This window comes from Anomaloglossus baeobatrachus, chromosome 4 (assembly GCF_048569485.1).
Source record: "Anomaloglossus baeobatrachus isolate aAnoBae1 chromosome 4, aAnoBae1.hap1, whole genome shotgun sequence".
NCBI classification, from domain to species: domain Eukaryota; kingdom Metazoa; phylum Chordata; class Amphibia; order Anura; family Aromobatidae; genus Anomaloglossus; species Anomaloglossus baeobatrachus.
This window is the reverse complement of record NC_134356.1, coordinates 9,609,836-9,632,485: the sequence shown is the minus strand read 5'-3', so window position 1 is coordinate 9,632,485 and position 22,650 is coordinate 9,609,836. Positions and strand designations below refer to the sequence as shown.

The 22,650-nt window shown below is 47.5% G+C and overlaps 1 protein-coding gene across 1 annotated transcript in view; it reads left to right on the top strand.

Annotated features, from left to right (window-relative positions):
* The window catches only part of CACNA1C (calcium voltage-gated channel subunit alpha1 C), a 348,304-nt gene extending 325,956 nt beyond the window's left edge, over positions 1-22,348 (top strand). The window contains exons 36-44 of the mRNA XM_075342990.1: positions 951-1,078; positions 1,655-1,789; positions 11,354-11,691; positions 11,871-11,897; positions 11,979-12,101; positions 14,529-14,638; positions 14,959-15,065; positions 15,250-15,552; positions 16,498-22,348. Coding sequence (XP_075199105.1) covers positions 951-1,078; positions 1,655-1,789; positions 11,354-11,691; positions 11,871-11,897; positions 11,979-12,101; positions 14,529-14,638; positions 14,959-15,065; positions 15,250-15,552; positions 16,498-16,791 — 1,565 coding nt within the window. The 3' untranslated portion in view covers positions 16,792-22,348. The remainder of the gene's footprint in view (positions 1-950; positions 1,079-1,654; positions 1,790-11,353; positions 11,692-11,870; positions 11,898-11,978; positions 12,102-14,528; positions 14,639-14,958; positions 15,066-15,249; positions 15,553-16,497) is intronic.
* The last annotated feature ends 302 nt before the right edge of the window (positions 22,349-22,650 follow it).

The window sequence follows — 22,650 nt, the reverse complement described above, 5'->3', positions numbered from 1 at the left end:
CGCGTACATAAGACGTGAGAGACGTGTGCATGCTGCGTACTCACCACGCTGATAGGAGCCGCGTACATTAGACGTGAGAGATGTGTGCATGCTGCGTACTCACCGCGCTGATAGGAGCCGCGAACATAAGACGTGAGAGATTTGTGCATGCTGCGTACTCTCTACGCTGATAGGAGCCGCATACATAAGACGTGAGAGATGTGTGCATGCTGCGTACTCACCGCGCTGATAGGAGCCGCGTACATAAGACGTGAGAGACGTGTGCATGCTGCGTACTCACCGCGCTGATAGGAGCCGCGTACATAAGACGTGAGAGATGTGTGCATGCTGCGTACTCACCGCGCTGATAGGAGCCGCGTACATAAGACGTGAGAGACGTGTGCATGCTGCGTACTCACCGCGCTGATAGGAGCCGCGTACATAAGACGTGAGAGACGTGTGCATGCTGCGTACTCACCACGCTAATAGAAGCCGCGTACATAAGACGTGAGAGACGTGTGCATGCTGCGTACTCACCACGCTGATAGGAGCCGCTTACATAAGACGTGAGAGACGTGTGCATGCTGCGTACTCACCGCGCTGATAGGAGCCGCGTACATAAGACGTGAGAGACGTGTGCATGCTGCGTACTCACCACACTGATAGGAGCCGTGTACATAAGACGTGAGAGACGTGTGCATGCTGCGTACTCACCACGCTGATAGGAGGCGCGTACATAAGACGTGAGAGACGTGTGCATGCTGCGTACTCACCACGCTGATAGGAGGCGCGTACATAAGACGTGAGAGACGTGTACATGCTGTGTACTCACCACGCTGATAGGAGGCGCGTACATAAGACGTGAGAGACGTGTGCATGCTGCGTACTCACCACGCTGATAGGAGCCGCGTACATAAGACGTGAGAGACGTGTGCATGCTGCGTACTCACCACGCTGCTTTCTCCTCGCAGATGATGAAGTCACGGTGGGAAAGTTTTATGCCACTTTCCTGATTCAGGAATATTTTCGGAAATTCAAGAAGCGCAAAGAGCAGGGGTTGGTAGGAAAACCTTCCCAGCGCAACGCTCTCTCGCTGCAGGTATTGTAATCACTCCCATCACCCTGTAGATTAGTCTGTTAGATGAGGCATGAAGGGGACGGGATCTGTGACGCCTCCAGACCACAGAACAGTACCGTATGTTACACTAGTAATATATTAACCCTTCATATAACTACAATATTGTAAATGTATTGGATTTTCTATATAACAATTAGTTAGTGGCTATAGCGCCTACATATCAGCGTATACACCACCGTGTCATCTGTATACCCCTCCCTGTGTACATAACTGTATATTCTCCCCTATATAACTGTATATTACACTGTACATTGCCATATCTGCCGCCCTGTATAACTCATTCTGTATATCCCTCCCTATATATATATATCATCCTGTACATGACTGTATATACCATCCGTACATACCCGATATACCACTCTGTATACTCGGTATATATCTAACACCTCCTGGCTATCCTGTGGACAGAGTACACTAGATATATAATGGACCCCTGCATAAGAAGGGCCCTATAATACGGGGCCATCCTCATTACTGGTAAGAAGCTGACAAATCCCGGCCCTGGCTAGTAGCCCAGATGTTTGTGGTTCCCCTCAGGCTGGGCTGCGCACGCTGCATGATATCGGGCCTGAGATTCGCAGAGCTATTTCTGGAGACCTGACCGCGGAGGAAGAGCTGGACAAAGCCATGAAGGAGGCCGTGTCTGCAGCGTCCGAGGACGACATCTTCAGGGTGTGTAGGAAATGCGGCTGTGACATGTGCATGAGATCTCAGGGGCAGAATCCCCACATGCCCACGAGCTGTTATCTCGCCAGCATATACTGTCATGCTCTGCGTCTGTCCTGTCTGACTGTATCTAACATGTGCATCACTGTACTAACACCCTGTATCCCTCCGTCCACACACGGACATTGTACCTCCGTCCACATCCACCAGGTATTATCCTCCTCATCATTGTCACATTGTCCGTTCATTTGTTACATTGTCGCCTGTGACCTCTGTGACAATCACTAAATAAGAGGGGGCAACGCGACACTGTCAGGCGATCAGTCTCCGCCTAGCCTTAAAGCGTAACCCTCAGTTTAATTTCTATTTCATGAATCAATAATACAACATTGTAATAATCCGATCAGACAAATCTGCTTCTTTCTATTCCAGAATCGATCCGTCATTGTCAAAATTCTCCATTATGAGGTCAAATCTGTATTCAGTGAAGACTTCCCCTTTACGGAGATAGGAGATGGCAGCTGGTGCTGATGAGATTCTATGACAGGAGGAGGAGCTAGAGGCAGAGGGAGGAGCTAGATGATGAACTCCGCCCCTCATCCTCCCGTCCTCATAGACTCTCATCAGCACCAGCTGCTATCTCCTATCTCAATAGTGGGAAAGTCTCCACTGAATACAGATTTTACAGTCATATGAAAAAGTTTGTGCACCCCTATTAATGTTAACTTTTTTTCTTTATAACAATTTGGGTTTTTGCTATTTCAGTTTCATATATCTAATAACTGATGGACTGAAGAATATTTCTGGATTGAAATGAGGTTTATTGTACTAACAGAAAATGTGCAATCCGCATTTAAACAAAATTTGACAGGTGCATAAGTATGGGCACCCTTATCAATTTCTTGATTTGAACACTCCTAACTACTTGTTACTGACTTACTAAAGCACTAAATTGGTTTTGTAACCTCATTGAGCTTTGACCTTCATAGGCAGGTGCATCCAATCATGAGAAAAGGTATTTAAGGTGGCCACTTGCAAGTTGTTCTCCTATTTGAATCTCCTATGAAGAGTGGCATCATGGGCTCCTCAAAACAACTCTCAAATGATCTGAAAACAAAGATTATTCAGCATAGTTGTTCAGGGAAAGGTACAAAAAGATGTCTCAGAGATTTAACCTGTCAGTTTCCACTGTGAGGAACATAGTAAGGAAATGGAAGAACACAGGTACTGTTCTTGTTAAGCCCAGAAGTGGCAGGCCAAGAAAAATATCAGAAAGGCAGAGAAGAAGAATGGTGAGAACAGTCAAGGACAATCCACAGACCACCTCCAAAGACCTGCAGCATCATCTTGCTGCAGATGGTGTCACTGTGCATCGGTCAACAATACAGCGCACGTTGCACAAGGAGAAGCTGTATGGGGGAGTGATGTGAAAGAAGCCGTTTCTGCAAGCACGCCACAAACAGAGTCGCCTGAGGTATGCAAAAGCACATTTGGACAAGCCAGTTACATTTTGGAAGAAGGTCCTGTGGACTGATGAAACAACGATTGAGTTGTTTGGTCATACAAAAAGGCGTTATGCATGGAGGCAAAAAAACACGGCATTCCAAGAAAAGCACTTGCTACCCACAGTAAAATTTGGTGGAGGTTCCATCATGCTTTGGGGCTGTGTGGCCAATGCCGGCACCGGGAATCTTGTTAAAGTTGAGGGTCGCATGGATTGAACCCTGTATCAGCAGATTCTTGACAATAAATGTGCAAGAGTCAGTGACAAAGATGAAGTTACGCAGGGGATGGATATTTCAGCAAGACAATGATCCAAAACACCGCTCCAAATCTACCCAGGCATTCATGCAGAGGAACAATTACAATGTTCTGGAATGGCCATCCCAGTCCCCAGACCTGAATATCATTGAAAATCTGTGGGATGATGTGAAGCGGCTGTCCATGCTTGGCGAAACAAGAAATTAATAAGGGTGCCCATACTTTTGCACAGGTCAAATTTTGTTTAAATGCGGATTGCACATTTTCTGTTAGTACAATAAACCTCATTTCAATCCAGAAATATTACTCAGTCCATCAGTTATTAGATATATGAAACTGAAATAGCAAAAACCCAAATTGTTATGAAGAAAAAAGATTAACATTAACAGGGGTGCCCAAACTTTTTCATATGACTGTATCTCTAAATTGAACATTTTGATAACTGATGAATTCTGGCAGAGAAAGAAGCAGATTTCCCTGATTAGATTATTACTGCCTTGCTTATTTTCATGTGTATTATTGATTTCTAAAATAAGAATTAATCTGATGGTTACACCTTGTGTTTTGTTAATGATTCCTGTCCTGGTGTGTCACATTGTACGCCGGCTCGTATACCTGAGTCACTGCTTTACTCTGTATTTTATCCTGCTGTTCCATATTGCTATACTCATTGTGTATCAATGTACCTGGTCAGACTGTATCACCCGCACCACCGAGTACAGCTCTGATAACAGCACGTCATATCCTATTGTGTTACTCATCTGGTATCTGTACTCTCTGTGTAACATTGTATCACTCCTCCGCTGAGTACACCTGTCCTGGTAACATTGTATCACTCCTCCGCTGAGTACACCTGTCCTGGTAACATTGTATCACTCCTCCGCTGAGTACACCTGTCTCGGTAACATTGTATCACTCCTCCGCTGAGTACACTTGTCCTGGTAACATTGTATCACTCCTCCGCTGAATATACCTGTCCTGGTAACATTGTATCACTCCTCCGCTGAGTACACCTGTCCTGGTAACATTGTATCACTCCTCCGATGAGTACACCTGTCCCGATAACATTGTATCACTCCTCCGCTGAATATACCTGTCCCGATAACATTGTATCACTCCTCCTCTGAGTACACCTGTCCTGGTAACATTGTATCACTCCTCCGCTGAGTACACCTGTCCCGATAACATTGTATCACTCCTCCGCTGAGTACACCTGTCCTGGTAACATTGTATCACTCCTCCGCTGAGTACACCTGTCCTGGTAACATTATATCACTCCTCCGCTGAGTACACCTGTCCTGGTAACATTGTATCACTCCTCCGCTGAGTACACCTGTCCTGGTAACATTATATCACTCCTCCGTTGAGTACACCTGTCCTGGTAACATTGTATCACTCCTCCGCTGAGTACACCTGTCCTGGTAACATTGTATCACTCCTCCGCTGAGTACACCAGTCCTGGTAACATTGTATCACTCCTCCGCTGAGTACACCTGTCCTGGTAACATTGTATCACTCCTCCGCTGAGTACACCTGTCCTGGTAACATTGTATCACTCCTCCGCTGAGTACACCTGTCCTGGTAACATTGTATCACTCCTCCGCTGAGTACACCTGTCCTTGTAACATTTTATCACTCCTCCGCTGAGTATACCTGTCCTGGTAACATTGTATCACTCCTCCGCTGAGTACACCTGTCCTGGTAACATTGTATCACTCCTCCTCTGAGTAAATCTGTCCCGATAACATTGTATCACTCCTCCGCTGAGTACACCTGTCCTGGTAACATTGTATCACTCCTCCGCTGAGTACACCTGTCCCGGTAACATTGTATCACTCCTCCGCTGAGTACACCTGTCCTGGTAACATTATATCACTCCTCCGCTGAGTACACCTGTCCCGGTAACATTTTATCACTCCTCCGCTGAGTACACCTGTCCCGGTAACATTTTATCACTCCTCCGCTGAGTACACCTGTCCTGGTAACATTATATCACTCCTCCACTGAGCACACCTGTCCCGGTAACATTGTATCACTCCTCCGCTGAGTACACCTGTCCCGGTAACATTTTATCACTCCTCCGCTGAGAACACCTGTCCTGGTAACATTATATCACTCCTCCACTGAGCACACCTGTCCTGGTAACATTGTATCACTCCTCCGCTGAGTACACCTGTCCTAGTAACATTGTATCACTCCTCCACTGAGTACAACTGTCCTGGTAACATTGTATCACTCCTCCACTGAGCACACCTGTCCTGGTAACATTATATCACTCCTCCACTGAGCACACCTGTCCTGGTAACATTATATCACTCCTCCACTAACTATGTGCCACCCCTGCAGCAGTCGAACTGCTTGGATCCGGGGTCGCTGTGGCTCGAGGGTCTCCGGACCCGGGGGCTTGCGCCCACTTCGAAATGTAAAGGGGGAAAATATTTACAAGGGAGAGTTTGTGATGCCACCCATGGTTCGCGGTAAGGGGAGTATTGCCGCTACCGATGGGAGTACCGGGGGGAGATGGAGCGGGGCAGCCAGATGATGTTCCCTCCACGGGTAGGGGAGGCCCAGGGACTCTAGAGAATAGATGGAGGATAACGTGGTGCAGGCTGTGTGGGCAGGTAGGACGCAGGGAGAGCAGTGTACTCACTCAGGTCGTGTTGATGTTGGCGCAACCATTAAGCAGACTCTGACACAGAAGTAAACCAAGTCTCTGGGTGCCGCTGCCACTCTGGGGAGCTCGACCGGGAGTCCGTCCCCGCTGGTATTGCTTAGTGGTCCGGAGCCTGCCTTCATGCACATGTAGATAGAGGTTTCTGAGTGACCCCTCGGCCTGAAGCTTTCGGGGTCCCGCTCCGTATAATTAAATAGGGAAGCTGTGCTCTCGATGGCCGATACTTGGGATTTGAGTGGGCCGCATAAGCTGGAAAGCCCTCTCCCCCTCGTTGTGTTGATACCTTCAATCTCTGTGCTCTTGGGGAAAGTTCATAAAGAGACTATCCTCCACAGGTTAATTATCGGGTTGCGTGAAGCTACTCCCTGATCTAGGGTCCTGTACCCTGCCGTGCTTGGTACCGGTCCAGTTACTAGACTTTCCGGTGCCAACCGTTCTCCAAAACTAAGTTTGGGCACCCTTCTCCAATACCCTGCGACCGGGTCTCCGACTCCTCTGGTCCCAGACCACCGTCTGCGACCAAACCAATGTCTCCCAGGGAGCTACAACTCCCTCAGCTCCTCACTCACTGAGGGCTCTTTATGATATGACTATGTCCCTCCCACCAGTCTGCCTAACTCCTAGGCGGGTAGCCCTTTTCCAGCTAGACCACCCACTGGTGTGCCTGACAGGGTGTGGTGTGAGGTGTGGTTAGGATTTGAGTGCTGATTGAAGCAATACCAGAGTTAGGATCCCAGAACCACGGAGGATGAGTTCTGCACCATAAGAGAAAGGAGTGCAGTTCCCTGTGATACCCTGATAGTCAGGGGCGTCACATTCCCCCTTGGTTAAAGGTAGCTCGTCCCCAAGCAACAGGACACCCAGAGGATTTCTTTTTTTTTCAGACTGAAAAAGAGAATTACAGGTTATGCATAAATATTCATCCCACAAAGGGGAGGCAATACTCTTGAACGTTACTAAACTCTCAGAGTTAATTTACTAAAGCAATGGGGAACGCTACCGGTTGTAGCTGTAGTCGGTGGCTCAGCCTACTCTGCTGCAGCTACCCTTCCTGCGACAGTCCATTCTCATTGTCCCACTCCCTTCAACCCGCCACCCAAACAACCTGGATCCCCTGCTTCCTTGTGGTGTCCTTTGTGACGGCCAGGGTCCATGCACCAGGTGCAAACATTATGAACTTCTAAAATCAGGTGAGGTATTAAGGTAATTGGCATTTTTCAAGCATTGGCAATTAATCAGCATTTCTCAACACTTCACATTAACATGTAACACAACTTTAAACATTAGAGTAGCCGGGTTCCGCTACCATTACTGCAGCAGGCAATCTGGGGTGGCCGGAGCGACCGGCACCAACTCTCTCACCAGAGTGAAACGCTGCACCGGGCCACGTTACTGCGGCCCTAGAACCCTCCAGCGCTGCTTTCGAGCAAGCACCTCCGCACGCAGCTGCATCAGCTGATGCCAATGCCTTTGCCAATCGTGGGCACTGATCTCAGGTTCCGCCTCCTCCAGGGGAAGTGGCTGTAGATAGACTCCTGTGGCCCCGGCGGCTACCGTGAGACCGCGCGGCGGTGGAACCATCATCTCAACAGACTCCTCCTCAGCTGTGATAGATAAAAGAACCGGCTGTTTCGCAACCGGGACGGGCCCGGTGACACGCCGGGTCTGATCGGGCCGATGATGGGACTGGAGACGTTGTGGCCTGGTTCGGTCTGGCCAGTAGTGAGGCCGGAGACATGGCGGCCTGCTTGCTTTCCGCTGGAGGTTCCGCTGCAGGTGTTGGGGGTAGTGGCTCGGCGTCCGCCAAGGGCGAGGGTGGTGGTGGCTGGGCAATCGCGGTGGCCGGGGGCAGACCGGATCACACAGCCGGTTCAACCGGGACTGGGTAGCTGCTTACCCGCTCCACGCGCAGGGCCTCCATCTCACGGGCCCGTACCGCCACAGGCAGGCTCCTCATTTCCACTCTCCAGTGGTCCAGCATGTAGAGGAACTGCGTCCGCATCCTCCTGCAGAGTTGCTCGGTCTCTTCTCCTATCCAGGTCGCGATCCCGGGAGCAGCGCGCTCCGGTGACCAGTCACGTTGCTCCGACATATTGTCCCTGCAGGTTCCAGGACCTTTATGGGCAGAGTCCTGGCGTCCCTGCACCACTTCCGCTGTTACATCCTGTTACACCCCCTTGGTTTTCGGAAGCCAGCTCTCCAGCTTCCGGCTGCGGTCTCTGGATGAGGGGCGGAGCTTCAGTTTCACGCTCTTTTGGCGGGGAAGATGGCGTAGTTGTCCTTTTTAGGCGCCAAAAACAGCGGGAACTGACTTTCAGCACCACAGTTCGTATTTTTAAGGTACACGTCACCAAGGTTAGTGGGTCCAGTCCGATCCTGTTCGTGACGCCGAAGTTTTCGAGGCGTGCCGCCCCTGCAGCAGTCGAACTGCTGGGATCTGGGGTTGCTGTGGCTCGAGGATCTCCGGACCCTGGGTCTTGCGGTCACTTCGAAATGTAAAGGGGGGGAATATTTACAAGGGAGAGTTTGTGATGCCACCCGTGGTTCGCGATAAGGGGAGTACCGCCACTGCCGATGGGAGTACCAGGTGGAGATGGAGCGGGGCAGCCAGATGATGTTCCCTCCATCGGCAGGGGAGACCCCGGGACTCTAGAGAATAGATGGAGGATAACGTGGTGCAGGCTGTGTGGGCAGGCAGGATGCAGGGAGGGCAGTGTAGTCACTCAGGTCGTGTGGATGTTGGCGCAACCATTAAGCAGACTCTGACACAAGTAAACCAAGTCTCTGGGTGCCGCTGCCACTATGGGGAGCTCGTCCGGGAGTCTGTCCCCGCTGGTATTGTTTAATGGTCCGGAGCCTGCCTTCATGCACATGTAGATAGATGTTTCTGAGTGACCCCTTGGCCTGACGCTGTTGGGTCCCGCTCCGTATATTTAAATAGGGAAGCTGTGCTCTCGATGGCTGACACTTGGGATTTCAGTGGGCCGCATAAGCTGGAAAGCCCTATCCCCCTTGTTGTGTTGGTGCCTTCGGTCTCTGAGCGATTGGGGAAAGTTCATAGAGACTATCCTCCATATTTGAATTACCAGCTTGCGTGAAGCTACTCCCTGATCTAGGGTCCTGTACCCTGCTGTGCTCGGTACCGATCCGGTTACTGAACTTTCCGGTGCCAACTGTTCCCCCCAACTAAGGCTAGGCACCCCTCTCCAATACTCTGCGACTGGGTCTCCGACTCCTCCGGTCCCAGACCACCGTCTGCGACCTAACCAAAGTCTCCCAGGGAGCTACAACTCCCTCAGATCCTCACTCTGTGAGGACTACTTCTGATCTGACTATGTCCCTCCCACCAGTCTGCCTGACCCCTAGGCGGGTGGCCCTGTTCCAGCTAGACCACCCACTGGTGTGCCAGACAGGGTGTGGTGTGAGGTGTGGTTAGGATTTGAGTGCTGATGGAAGCAATACCAGAGTTAGGATCCCAGAACCATGGGGGGTTGAGTCCTGCAGCATAAGAGAAAGGAGTGCAGTTCCCTGTGACACCCTAATAGTCAGGGGCGTCACAACTACACCTGTCCTGGTAACATTGTATCACTCCTCCGCTGAGTACACCTGTCCTGGTAACATTGTATCACTCCTCCGCTGAGTACACCTGTCCTGGTAACATTGTATCACTTCTCCGCTGAGTACACCTGTCCTGGTAACATTGTATCACTCCTCCGCTGAGTACACCTGTCCTGGTAACATTGTATCACTTCTCCGCTGAGTACACCTGTCATGGTAACATTGTATCACTCTTCCACTGAGTACACCTGTCCTGGTAACATTGTATCACTCCTCCGCTGAGTACACCTGTCCTGGTAACATTGTATCACTCCTCCGCTGAGTACACCTGTCCCGATAACATTGTATCACTCCTCCACTGAGTAAACCTGTCCCGGTAACATTGTATCACTCCTCCGCTGAGTACACCTGTCCTGGTAACATTGTATCACTCCTCCGCTGAGTACACCTGTCCTAGTAACATTGTATCACTCCTCCGCTGAGTACACCTGTACTAGTAACATTGTATCACTCCTCCGCTGAGTACACCTGTCCTGGTAACATTGTATCACTCTTCTGCTGAGTACACCTGTCCTGGTAACATTGTATCACTCCTCCGCTGAGTACACCTGTCCTGGTAACATTGTATCACTCTTCTGCTGAGTACACCTGTCCTGGTAACATTGTATCACTCTTCTGCTGAGTACACCTGTCCTGGTAACATTGTATCACTCTTCTGCTGAGTACATCTGTCCTGGTAACATTGTATCACCCCTCCGCTGAGTACACCTGTCCTGGTAACATTGTATCACTCCTCCGCTGAGTACACCTGTCCCGATAACATTGTATCAATTCTGTCATTTGGTAAAACATAATCACGCCCCTGCTTTACATCCTTGTGTCTGTGCCTTGGCTGAGTTACATTGTATCACTAGGTGTCATTCTGTGTTCACTGTGCTGTAACATTGAATGTATGCAAACAGGTCACGTGTCAGCTTCTGTGGATTGTAGAAATTGGTTTGAATCCAATTTTAGAATGAATTGTATTTCAATTCAATTTTGTTGACTATTTTACGTGGCAGACCCCAGTATCAGCTTGTACAACCATGTCCAGCTGTTCAGTGTTTTGGGGGGAGTTGGTGTCGCTCCAGATTGCTTTCATTGTATCATTTTCCATTGGCTGATTGCTTACACTCAGTGCTGGGTTATGTGACATCCTGCAGTTTCCTTGTCTCTCAATATGAGATTGTATTTTATACCTTGTTTCTGATCCATGGGGCACCTGCATCGTGTAAATCGCGTCTCCTGTGGTCTGCACATTGCTGTATCCATGTTGTTATGTCCTAATCCCTAGGAATAGGAGAGCTTGTCAGTCAGTGCAGTGAAAAAAGCCAATGTAAAATATAAGTTGCCTTTTATAAAATATATGTGGCAATTGATGTACAGCAGGTAGTGTGACTTGGAAGAAAGAGAATAGCAGCTTGTAGTCAGCAAATTCACCGTAAGATTTATGAAAAGGCAAAGTGTATTTTGCATTTTTTGGTCTTTGCGATTATAGTGCCCGGTGCTAAATCCTTCACTTCTTGTCTGTCCCTCAGAGAGCAGGAGGCTTGTTCGGGAATCATGTCAGCTACTACCAAAGTGAGGTACGGAGTGCGTTCCCGCAAACTTTCACCACTCAACGGCCACTACACATCAACAAGACCTCTGGTGGCCCCGGGGACCTAGATTCCCCGTCTCATGAGAAGCTAGTGGACTCTACATTCACTCCGAGCAGTTACTCGTCTTCTGGTTCCAATGCCAACATCAACAATGCCAACAATACAGCTTTGGTACGTCTTCCGAACCTGCTCCCATACCAGAGCACCATCAGCACCGTAGAAGGACAGACCTGCCCAGTTCGCACTCATGGATCATGGAAACTTGGATCCAAGAGGTAAGACTAAGCGTTAAAAGACGACCACCCAATAATGAGAGTCTGCTCCGCTGTAATCTACCATCACTGGGTGGAAGAGCTGGGCACCTAGATCTTTCACATACAGCATGACTGGTGGGGTCTTTGCCATCTCAATGTGACTGTCTGTCTTTTTTTGTTTTCCTCTACTGCTGACCCAGGACATGTCATTGTGAGGCCTGGGGACGGTAGGTTCCACACCTACGGAGCTCAGGGACTTCCACATTCTGCATTTTAGGGACTTATGATTTTGATAAATTCTTCCACAGCTCAGTGTCCAGAGACAGCCGTCTGCCGATCATATGCCGGGAGGAAGCGTCCCATGATGAGACGTACGATGCCAGTGAGGAAGTGGAGTATAGTAGCGAGCCCAGCCTCCTCTGTTCAGACATGTGAGCTTTGCACCAACATATTCCACAGCACTTTACAATTCAAAGGGAACATACAGACAGTATCAGACATTACAGAGTAACACAATTCACCAGATACCAAGAAGAGTAGGGCCCTGCTCACGAGCTGCAATCGATGAGGAAACAGGGGATGTACAAAAGGTGAAGTGTTTGTATTGTCTGGTCCAGCCATCAATATCATAGCGGATTCAAATAACGCTGCATGAAGCGGTCACCAGCCACTATTTATACAAGTGCAGGTACACAAGGCGCTTATAAGTGCAGGGAGGGTGTAAGCAGATGATAAAAAGGAGAGCAGTCTTGGAGACCGGCGGTGCAGCTTGTAGAGGATGTCAGTGGAGCGCTTTGTGATGAGAGTGATGAGTTTATATTGTACTCTGTAGCAGATGGGCAACCAGTGCAATGACTGGCACAGGATGGAGGCATCGGTGAAGCTGTTGGGAGAGGAATATGATCCTGGCTACTGCATTCAGGATGGATTGGAGAGGGGAGAGTTTAGGCTAGGGTCACACTTCCGTTAAAATGTATCAGTCACAATCCGCGGCTCTGGTAAACAACGCAATCAGTTTAGCGGATTCCGTTGTGTCCCATAGTCTTGTAATAGTGGTGGATTGCGACTGATTACCTTGCGTTGCATACCCTGCCGGGTGGAAACAACGCAGAATGTAACGTTTTTCTGGCCGTCAAAATTGACGCACCGCACAGGAATCCGTCGCAGTCCGTCACGCTTGTAATGTATGTCTATGGTGCTGGATTCCGTCGTAATCCGTCTTACAACGGAATCCAGTGCTGGATTCCGTCATGCTCTACTGAGCATGCCCAGCATGTTTGGCACAACCACTAGGCTGTCCCAAACACAAACGGATCATGACTGATCCATCAAAAAAACGGACGCACAGCGGATGTAACGGACGCGACGGATCAGTTTTTTCACAGGATTCCTGTGAAAAACACATCTGTTGCGTCAGTTGACAACTAAAAAACGACGGATCTGTTGCTGACGGACCTGACGAATTTAAAACAACGGAAATGTGAACCTAGCCTTAGTAAGAGAGAGACCGATTAGTAGAAAGTTACAATAGTCCAAATGAGAATGAATAAGAGCGGCAGTAAGAGTTTTTGCAGCGTCAACGGTAAGAAAAGGTTGAATTCTAGAGACGTTTTTGAGACGGAGGTGACATGAGCAAGGGATCGGATATCAGGAGTGAAGGACTGGAGGTCTGGAGATGTGAAAGTTGTAGGCCACCATAAAAGAGAGCAGCAGCGTCGATGGTGTCTACGTCCAGGTGTATCCAGGTCTCAGTAACAGCTAAGAGGTTAAAGAAATTTTAAAGGAAAACGTCATGGATGTACAATTTGTTACCTGCTGATCATAGGTTCCAGAGGGCACAGTTTAAGGAGACAGAAGGCATGCAAGAAATATTAATGAGATTTGTGGGGTTTCTAATTGTAGAAGGGAAGAGTTAAAATATTATAAAAAAAAAAGGGCCTGGGTTAGGAGAGATATCGCCTGTGACTAAGAGGAGAATAGAGAGTGAGCAGATGGTTAAGTGATTCATGAGAGCGTCTCTTGTATTGTATGGTGGGAGTGAATGGATCTTTGAGAATATGAAAAGAGCATGAAAGCTGTACCTATAAGAGAGAGATGATATAGATGGGGAATGTGAGCCATACATGGTAGAGGGAGCTACAGAGGGCTGATATGGATGGAGAATGAGATCTGTACATGAGGGAGAATAGAGAGGCTGATATAGATGGCGACGGTGAGCCATACATGGGAGAGGGGACTACAGAGGGCTGATATCGATGGAGAATGTGATCTGTACATGCGGTAAGGGAGGAGAAAGGGGCTGATATGAATGGAGAATGTAAGGTGTACATAGGAGAGGGGATGAGAGAGGGGCTGATATGGATGGAGAATGTGAGCTGTACATGGGAGAGGGGACTACAGAGGGCTGATATGGATGGAGAATGTGAGCTATACATGGCAGAAGTGAGGAGAGAGGAACAGATATAGATGGAGAATGTGAGCTGTACATGGGAGAGGGGACTACAGAGGGCTGATATGGATGGAGAATGTGAGCTGTACATGGGAGAGGGGACTACAGAGGGCTGATATGGATGGAGAATGTGAGCTATACATGGCAGAAGTGAGGAGAGAGGAACAGATATAGATGGAGAATGTGAGCTGTACATGGGAGAGGGGACTACAGAGGGCTGATATGGATGGAGAATGTGAGCTGTACATGGGAGAGGGGAGGGGGACTGATATAGATGTAGTGCACAGAGTATGTGAAAGGGAAGTAGATATACATAACATTACATTAGCTGCTACGCCTAACTCTGAGTCACATTTGTGGTTCTCAAGTGCAGAACAGGCATATGTGAAATCCTCAATGTACTCTACAGGTTTTCTGATCGAGATGAGGAGAGTCGGCAGTTGACCCCTTCAGAAGGAGAGGTGGAGAGAGGGTTGTGTCCGTCTCCTAAGAGAAGCTTCCTGCGCTCAGCCTCTTTAGGTAATCCTAGAAGTTGCACTAGAAAAAGTCTCCATATGCCTACAAGTATAAGACTTTATGAATAGTCCACTTATTATTATTATTATTATTTATTATTATAGCGCCATTTATTCCATGGCGCTTTACAAGTGAAAGAGGGTATACGTACAACAATCATTACCAGTACAAGACAGACTGGTATAGCAGGAGAGAGGACCCTGCCCGCCAGGGCTCACAGTCTACAGGGAATGGGTGATGGTACTTATGACGATAATGATGAATAAACAATAAAGTCCAATAGTCCTTCTTGAAAGCAGCTTTCCTTGTGTTTATCGTTGTAGGCAGAAGGGCATCATTCCATTTGGAATGTCTACGTAGGTACCGGAACCAAGGAGCTGACACTTCACCTAAAGCGGTCTTACCACAGCTGCATCTGGTACACCATCAGGTGAAGACATCTAAAAATTTTCCCTAACTAGAATGATTCTCGTCTTTTTGCCTATTTCTTACTTCTTTAATTAATCCATTACTTCCATGTTATGATCATAGTCCTAATGTTTTAGCGCCCAATCTGTGGTTTGTAAGGGCGCAGGAGAGAATCACATAATATAATACATCTTCTACATTCACAGGCATTAGCGGTAGCCGGGCTCAGCCCACTACTACGGAGGAGTCACTCGCCAACAGCATTTTCACGCCTCTGTTCCACACCGCCCGCTACACCCTGCTCCCGAGGGTGGGCACAACAAACTGTGCCAGCACTGAGGCTACAAGGAGACCCAGGACCCAAAGACAGTTTAAATAGCAGCTTCCCATCGGTGCATTGCAGCGACTGTAACCTTGGCCGAGACAGACCGGCCTCCCTCACAGTTCCTTGCCACATGCGGGACCAGACGCGGCAGCACCACGGCAGTGCAAGCAGTTTAGTGGAAGCGGTAAGGGGGCTAATGATTAGTAAGTGTTCCTCTGAATTTCCCATTCTCAGATCAGAGATATACATTGCAACCTCGGTTTACGAGTAACTTGGTGTGCGAGCATTTCGCTATACGAACAAAGCTTGCTGTAATTTTGTAACTCAGTTTACGAGCAAGCTTTGCATAACGAGCAAATACTCACCGCACACACTTCCGGTTCCGTACTTTAACCGCGCTCTGACCCGATCTTGCAGTCCACACAAACATGCACATACACACACATATTATGCACACCTTACCTTCCGCTCCATCGGCAGCCTCATGGTTCTTGTAGTTCGCCGCTACAGGATGTGTATCAGGTAACCATCACGAAGATGGAGGAACTTCTGCTGTCAGCCGCTACTCAAAGGCAGCGCATCGGCCAATCAGAGGCAAGCTTCTCCTGCCTTTGACGTCAGCGCTCTGGCAGTGGAAGCTCCGGGGCATCGGTCGCGATGGCTACCAGATACACATCATGTACCGGCGAACTACAAGAACCAGGAGGCCAGCGATGGAACAGAAGGTAAGGTGAGCATAATATGTATGCGTGCGTGCTTGTGCGTGTGTGGAATAGCACAATAGAGGACCAGGATGGGACATTGAACAAGTTGTGGAACGAATTGTCTGAGCTTGCATTCTCTCTCCTATGTGAAATGTTGCTTTGCTAGACGAGTAACTTGGTTTACAAGCACAATCCCAAAACGGATCGTTCTTGTAAACCAAGATTCCACTGTACATAGGTTTTGTGAATTGATAGGAGTGATACATAGTCCTGCTGTATAGAAGTTGTGCAGTGACTCTACCCTGCAGGTATAGTGCATGTATTCCGGGTACTGTGGCATAATACCTGCCTGGACAGTTGAGAGCCACTAGGCACAACACTGACTGCAAAGAATATTGCATTGACAATTTTTGTTTTCTCCAAAGGTGCTGATCTCTGAAGGTTTGGCGCAGTTTGCTCAGGACCCCTGCTTCTTGCAGGTGGCAACACACGAGCTGGCGGATGCCTGCGATATGACGATAGAGGAAATGGAATCCGCAGCTGACAGCTTCTTGAATAGCAATCCCAGCCCGAACGGGAAGCTTTCACCTTTCACCAACCGCAGGGACCAGGGGCTGGACTGCGTGGGGGTTGGGTCAGAGGAGCCAGGACTCTCAGCGGGTTGTGCGAATAGCGATGGCGAACAGGAGGACTGCCGAGTATACGTAAGCAGCCAGTAGCCAGCAAGCCTCATATAGACAAGAGCCGTAGTAAATGCCAATTTGTCAGAGGGTGGATGTTCCCGGAGGAGTTTTGTGCTCCTTCCTCAGTTTTTCTTTTTTTTTTTTTCGGTGTTCCTAATGAGTTTGTTTCAGAAGTGCCTCACTGTTCTCGTGACCTGGAGTGACCAGAACAGCGTTCTTCATCCATTTTAGTTGGGGCGGGAGGAGGAGAAAACATCCGGAGCTGACTTTCTTTCTACATTAGGGGATCGGAAGACCCGCTGGAATCCTTTTGGGGGGTCACCTGGCATCCTGGATCCTTAAAATTGAACAACTTATATGTATCTAAGGATGGATCTTCAGAGAAACCTCGATCACAACTGTTTGCTTTTTTTTTTTTTATGTTAATATTCATTAACACCCAAAGATTTTCTCAAAACGAATTTCCAGATGTAAAATGTTCTCGATGCTCCTGCTGCATCATCCAACATCGTCTCCGCTGCTGAGAAAAATGGTGTCATCCAACTAATCCTCCCCTCGAAATACAATGTATTGGTGCAGCTGTCACGTTTCGGTGCCGTTCCTTCCTGTTTGATGATTGGCTGTCCCTGCTGGATGATGCAGAAGGATCAACCAAGCTCTGGTGTTATTTTTCTACCGTTAGATCTGAAATGTAAAGAGTCTAAATGTATACGGATCGCTATCTTACTTCTTTGATCCTAGTTTTGGAAAATCATGATGCAAAAGCCCTAAAAAGCAAGTGTTTTTTTTTTTTTTTTTTTTCCTTTTTACCAATACACGCTAATTTTTGGTGAAATAGCATCCAAAAAACTAAAAAAAAAAAAAAAAAAAAATCATCATTTGTGTTGTGTTAATAATTGCACGTGCCGGAAAAAGTTGTTGATGGGTATCATTGAGTGAACGCAATCGCCAGTATTTTAGACACATTATTTCTCTCACGTCTCTTATGGGCCAAACTTATTAAAAACTTTGCATCTGTAAGGCCGAGTTCACATGTCCTGTAATCATCCGTTACAAGGGATCCTGCAGAGATCTGTTGGCAAAATTACCTCTGTCAGATCCATTCTTTTTAACATTAGAATCTATAGAGGATGGATCCGTTATATTTATCTCCCATTTGTAATGGATCCTGTAAGAAAAAAACTGCTCCGTTACTAGTGCAAGTAAAATGGATGACTAAACAGCAATCCGTTAACGGATCCGTTCTCCATAGACTCCAATGTTAACAAAAAAACGGATCTGCACACATTAATTATTTAACAACAGACAAAAAGTTGTGTTTGCAAAACTTTATGTAATGGATCAGATGATTACTGGACATGTGAACTCGGCCTAATAAGAAAGTTGATGCAAATAATTTTTTTTTTTTCCCTTAGACTGGCTTAAGAAATTCCAGAAAGGAGAGACGGAAGGCATTCACCAGATAAGTGGTATAAAAAAAGCTGTTTATTCGACCATCAGGTCAGGGGGGAAAGGCGTGAGGAGGTGGGAACACACAATCCGTCGGACGACGGACGTTTCTTGTCTTAACACACCAACGCTTCCACGAGTTGGACTCGTGGAAGCGTCGGTTTGTAAAGACGCGAAACAGCCGTCGGTTTGTACAGACGCGAAACGGCCGTCGTTTTTAAAAACAGCTTTTTTTTATACCGCATATCTGGTGAGTGCCTTCCGTCTCTCCTTTCTGGACTTTGTGAATTGTGGCCTATTGGAATGAGCACCGTGGCCAGTATGCAATGGAATTTTTTGCCTTATAATGCGTGTATAAGCCTGGAATCAGAGGATTGAGCGATTAGCTCGCTGAATAGTGCCAGTGTTTCCTCCTCCCTTCTCTTTGGCTTAAGAAATGCCCGTCTTCCCCACTGTGGGCCTGTGCCGGCTCTAATGGTAAAAGCAGCGCATTTATTAATAATGAATAGTTTAGTAATAAGTTTCAGACTTTTGGTCCATCAGCGTAAGTGTCGTACTCATGGGTGGACGTTTCACACATTAATCACTGCCAGCCCTTGCGGATGTGTGCTGATCTCTGCCGACATATACTGTATTTTTCTTTTTCTTCACTCGCACTTTTCCTAGTGGGAAGTTGGCATTGTCCTTAATAGCTGCTAAAATGGGAATACTGTTAAAGAAAAATATACATATAGACTTTCCGACACATTCAGGGATGTTGTGTTGCCGATATTGAACACGTGATGGATTTTTGCATGTTAATTTATGACACCACCACTTCATTTGTCATCTCGGCCTGCAGCACGGTGGTGGAGGTTGATGGGCACAACGCGGCACTGGGCTTATGCTTCGTAGGCAAAAAATAGTGGATAATTGAGACAAATCCAAAACAAACAAGACGACACATACTGCCCCTCTCCATGAAGGACCCACGTCCCTTTCAGTTTCAGGAGCGTTATGTAATGTAGGGAATCTGTTTTCTCAGTAGATTACAACTGATCGCTAGATCCTAGCAACAGGCTCAGTTTATCATTGAGAAATCCTCGTCAACCCAGAAGAAGGCATGCAAATATTGGACAAAGTACAGGCGCTTGGTGCACCATTGACACAGCCAAACATTTAATTGCACCGTCCCACCCACTAGTTTTCCCTTCTATCCCTGCAGCCCCTTCTATTCTGATTGACAGCTCTGGCTTTACAGAGCCAAAATCTGGTAGAGATTGATGAAAAAGGGAAGGTGAACGGTTTGGCTGCACCATGATGCAGGACGCTTGTGCTTGGTTTGAACAGTCATTCTGTGCGAGACGCCAATTGCAAATTAATGCAGTAAAAACTTAAGATGTGTACCTCAATGAGACACAGTACCTCATGCCTTGAGGCGATAACCACTGGTTATCATGACGTGCAGATGATGGCGATGTGGATTCTTTACAAATTATGGCCCTAAAGGGTTAAACTCCGTCTGTGGGAATTATACTATTGAGCAGGAGGAGGGGCGCAGATTTAGGTATACTTTTGTATTTTAATTCTCGTTGATTCTGAGTTTAGGAGTCCAGTGAGCAGTCTCTATGCAAGAAGCCCGTCACTCATCGATAAGACCGCCCACTGGACTCCTAAGCGCAAATATCAGCGGAAATAAATGAAACCTACACTGATTCCTCTCCTACCACTCTGTACTTCACGCTTTCTACCCTGGTGACCTTACATGGGACTGGTGACTGGTTACCTTTAGGGACACCAGGACAAACCGCGAAAAGAAATTAGCAATTAAGATGTAAACCAAGTGTTAAATTATAAAGGAGTTTGTAACCTCTTCCATAGCCCAGTGCCTCGGAGGCGTCCGTGCACTGAAGCCTCGCGCTGCGAGATGATTGCACTTATTTACCAAGTGACTTGTGGCTGTTTTCTTTCGGTTTTGTGCTACTTTGTGCATGAAGGGTTTGTTGCAGAAATATTTGAATCTGGCTCCGCTTTTTAATATTTCTAGTGATCTTAGCATTTTTTTTAACCTTGATACATAATTGCAGCTGTGCCGAATGTAACCCTGTACCCGTCCAGTGTGGCTGCCATTACACACATTGTGCTCACCGGTCCCATCACCATCCCGCACTCACATCTGGTTCTCAGAGTGTAACCTGTAGGTTTCTTTCCGTCTCAGTGGGTGAGTTTGTGCGATGTGTTGCTGTGCAGTACATTGCGGTGTAAATATGTAAACTATTTAATACATTGCTTTTTTTTATTGCCATTTCATATTGGGTTTATTCATTGTGAAGCAACTGGATTTGGCGATACAACCTCACAAAATGAGACAATATCTCAGAAAACTCCCAAAAGATAGGAAGTGCATGCATACAATCCAGATGATCCCCCCCCGGGTGTAACCTATACTGTATACAGACCCCCACCATGACATAATACAACTCTATAATTCACTATGCATAAAGGGCCATACCTGCAAATGTATGGCACATACAGAGGTCTACACACCCAATGCGACCCCGAGATATGCCACATAGAGCGCTACACCCCCAAAGCGACCCTAACATATGCCACACAGAGCGCTACACCCCCAAAGCGACCCTGACATATGCTACACAGAGCACTACACCCCCAAAGCGACCCTGACATGTGCCACATAGAGCGCTACACCCCCAAAGCGACCCTGACATGTGCCACACAGAGCGCTACACCCCCAAAGCAACCCTGACATGTGCCACATAGAGCGCTACACCCCCAAAGCGACCCTGACATGTGCCACACAGAGCGCTACACCCCCAAAGTGACCCTGACATATACCACACAGAGCGCTACCCCGAGATATGCCACATCCAGAGCGCTACACCCCCCAAAGTGACCCTAACATATGCCACACTGAGCACTACACCCCCAACGCCACCCCGAGATATACCACACCCAGAGCACTACACCCAAAACGTGACCCCGACATATGCCACATAGAGGGCTACACCCCCAAAAAGAGCCCAACATATGCCGCACAGAGCGCTACACCCCTCAACGTGACCCCTATATATGCCACGCAGAGCGCTCCAACCCCCAGAGACCCCAATTTATGCCACACACAGAGCGTAACTCTTCCAATGTGACCTCGACATGTGCCACACACGCTCTGCGCTACACCCCCAAAACATGACACACTGAACGCTACACCCCCCCAACATATGCCACAAAGCACTGCACCATAAAGCGACCCCAATATATGCCCCCCCACATATGCCACACACAAAGCGCTACGGCTTCCCAGTGTGACCCAGACACATATGCCACACAATGAGCGCTAACATTACTCCCCCAATGTAACCCTGACGTATGCCATGTAGAGTGCTGCACCTCCCAGCGGGACCCATATGTTATAGATGTGGTACTGGACCACTATACAAGTCTAATATACTCAAATATAAACGGACTTTACATTCTTGAACTTTTCAGCATTTTGGAGACGTCTCAAAGAAATCACTAGATTCCTACCTGTCAGTTAAGCGCAGTGTATTCTTGAAGCATTTGATGCCGTTCTCCATTGTATGGCTCCACAGTGACATTGATTCAGATTTGCTTTTTACCTCTCTGTGTAGTGATAGACACGGCTGGTTCTGGTGCAAGAATACCTCTGTAAAGTAACGTATAGCAGACACTGCCAAAATAACGAAAGCTGCCAGTGAAATCCAGCAAAAAATAAATAATAAAAAAAATTTCACTTGATGATATGCAAATTCAGGCGAATTCACAGGTGGTCCGGACCTGTCCCTGTACAAAGGATGAAGGTTGCTAACTTGCGTGCTATCCGAACATCCTCATGAGATCAGATAGCAGAGATGTAACGATGGTAAAGCCCTTTGCCCCAGGAAAGCCCCCTCTTTGCTTCCATTATTCCAGCCTTCCTGATGGGCCCCTTATTTATCCAGGGCCCTTTGGGAACCTTCAGCTCTCGGGTGTTTAATGTAAACCTTCCTCCCCCCTCCTTGCACGTGGCATCCAGTCTCCGGCAGAATGGGCTCTGAAATAAAAAGATATTTAAAGGTTGATCTTTGGGATAAATGTATATTTATGTAAGATTGCATTTTTACCTAAGCAATGATGTTGTAAAATGGCTACAAAATAAAGTTTATTTAAAAAATATAAAGTGATTTACTTAGTCCAATCTCTGTAATAAGCACTAAAACGATGATGCATAAAATTCACGAAAATGGAAATATTATATACACAAGATAACTGGGTCTATAGCAGCATGGGGCACATTACACAGGAGGGTGTATAAAAGGCAACACTTTGGTTTTTGCTCCCATTTGTCACAAGCTGAACTCAAAGATCTAAGGCTACATGCACACGCTGCAGATTTTTCTGCACACACAAACTGCAGCCAAAACTGCACCTTGTCACAGAGAACCTGGA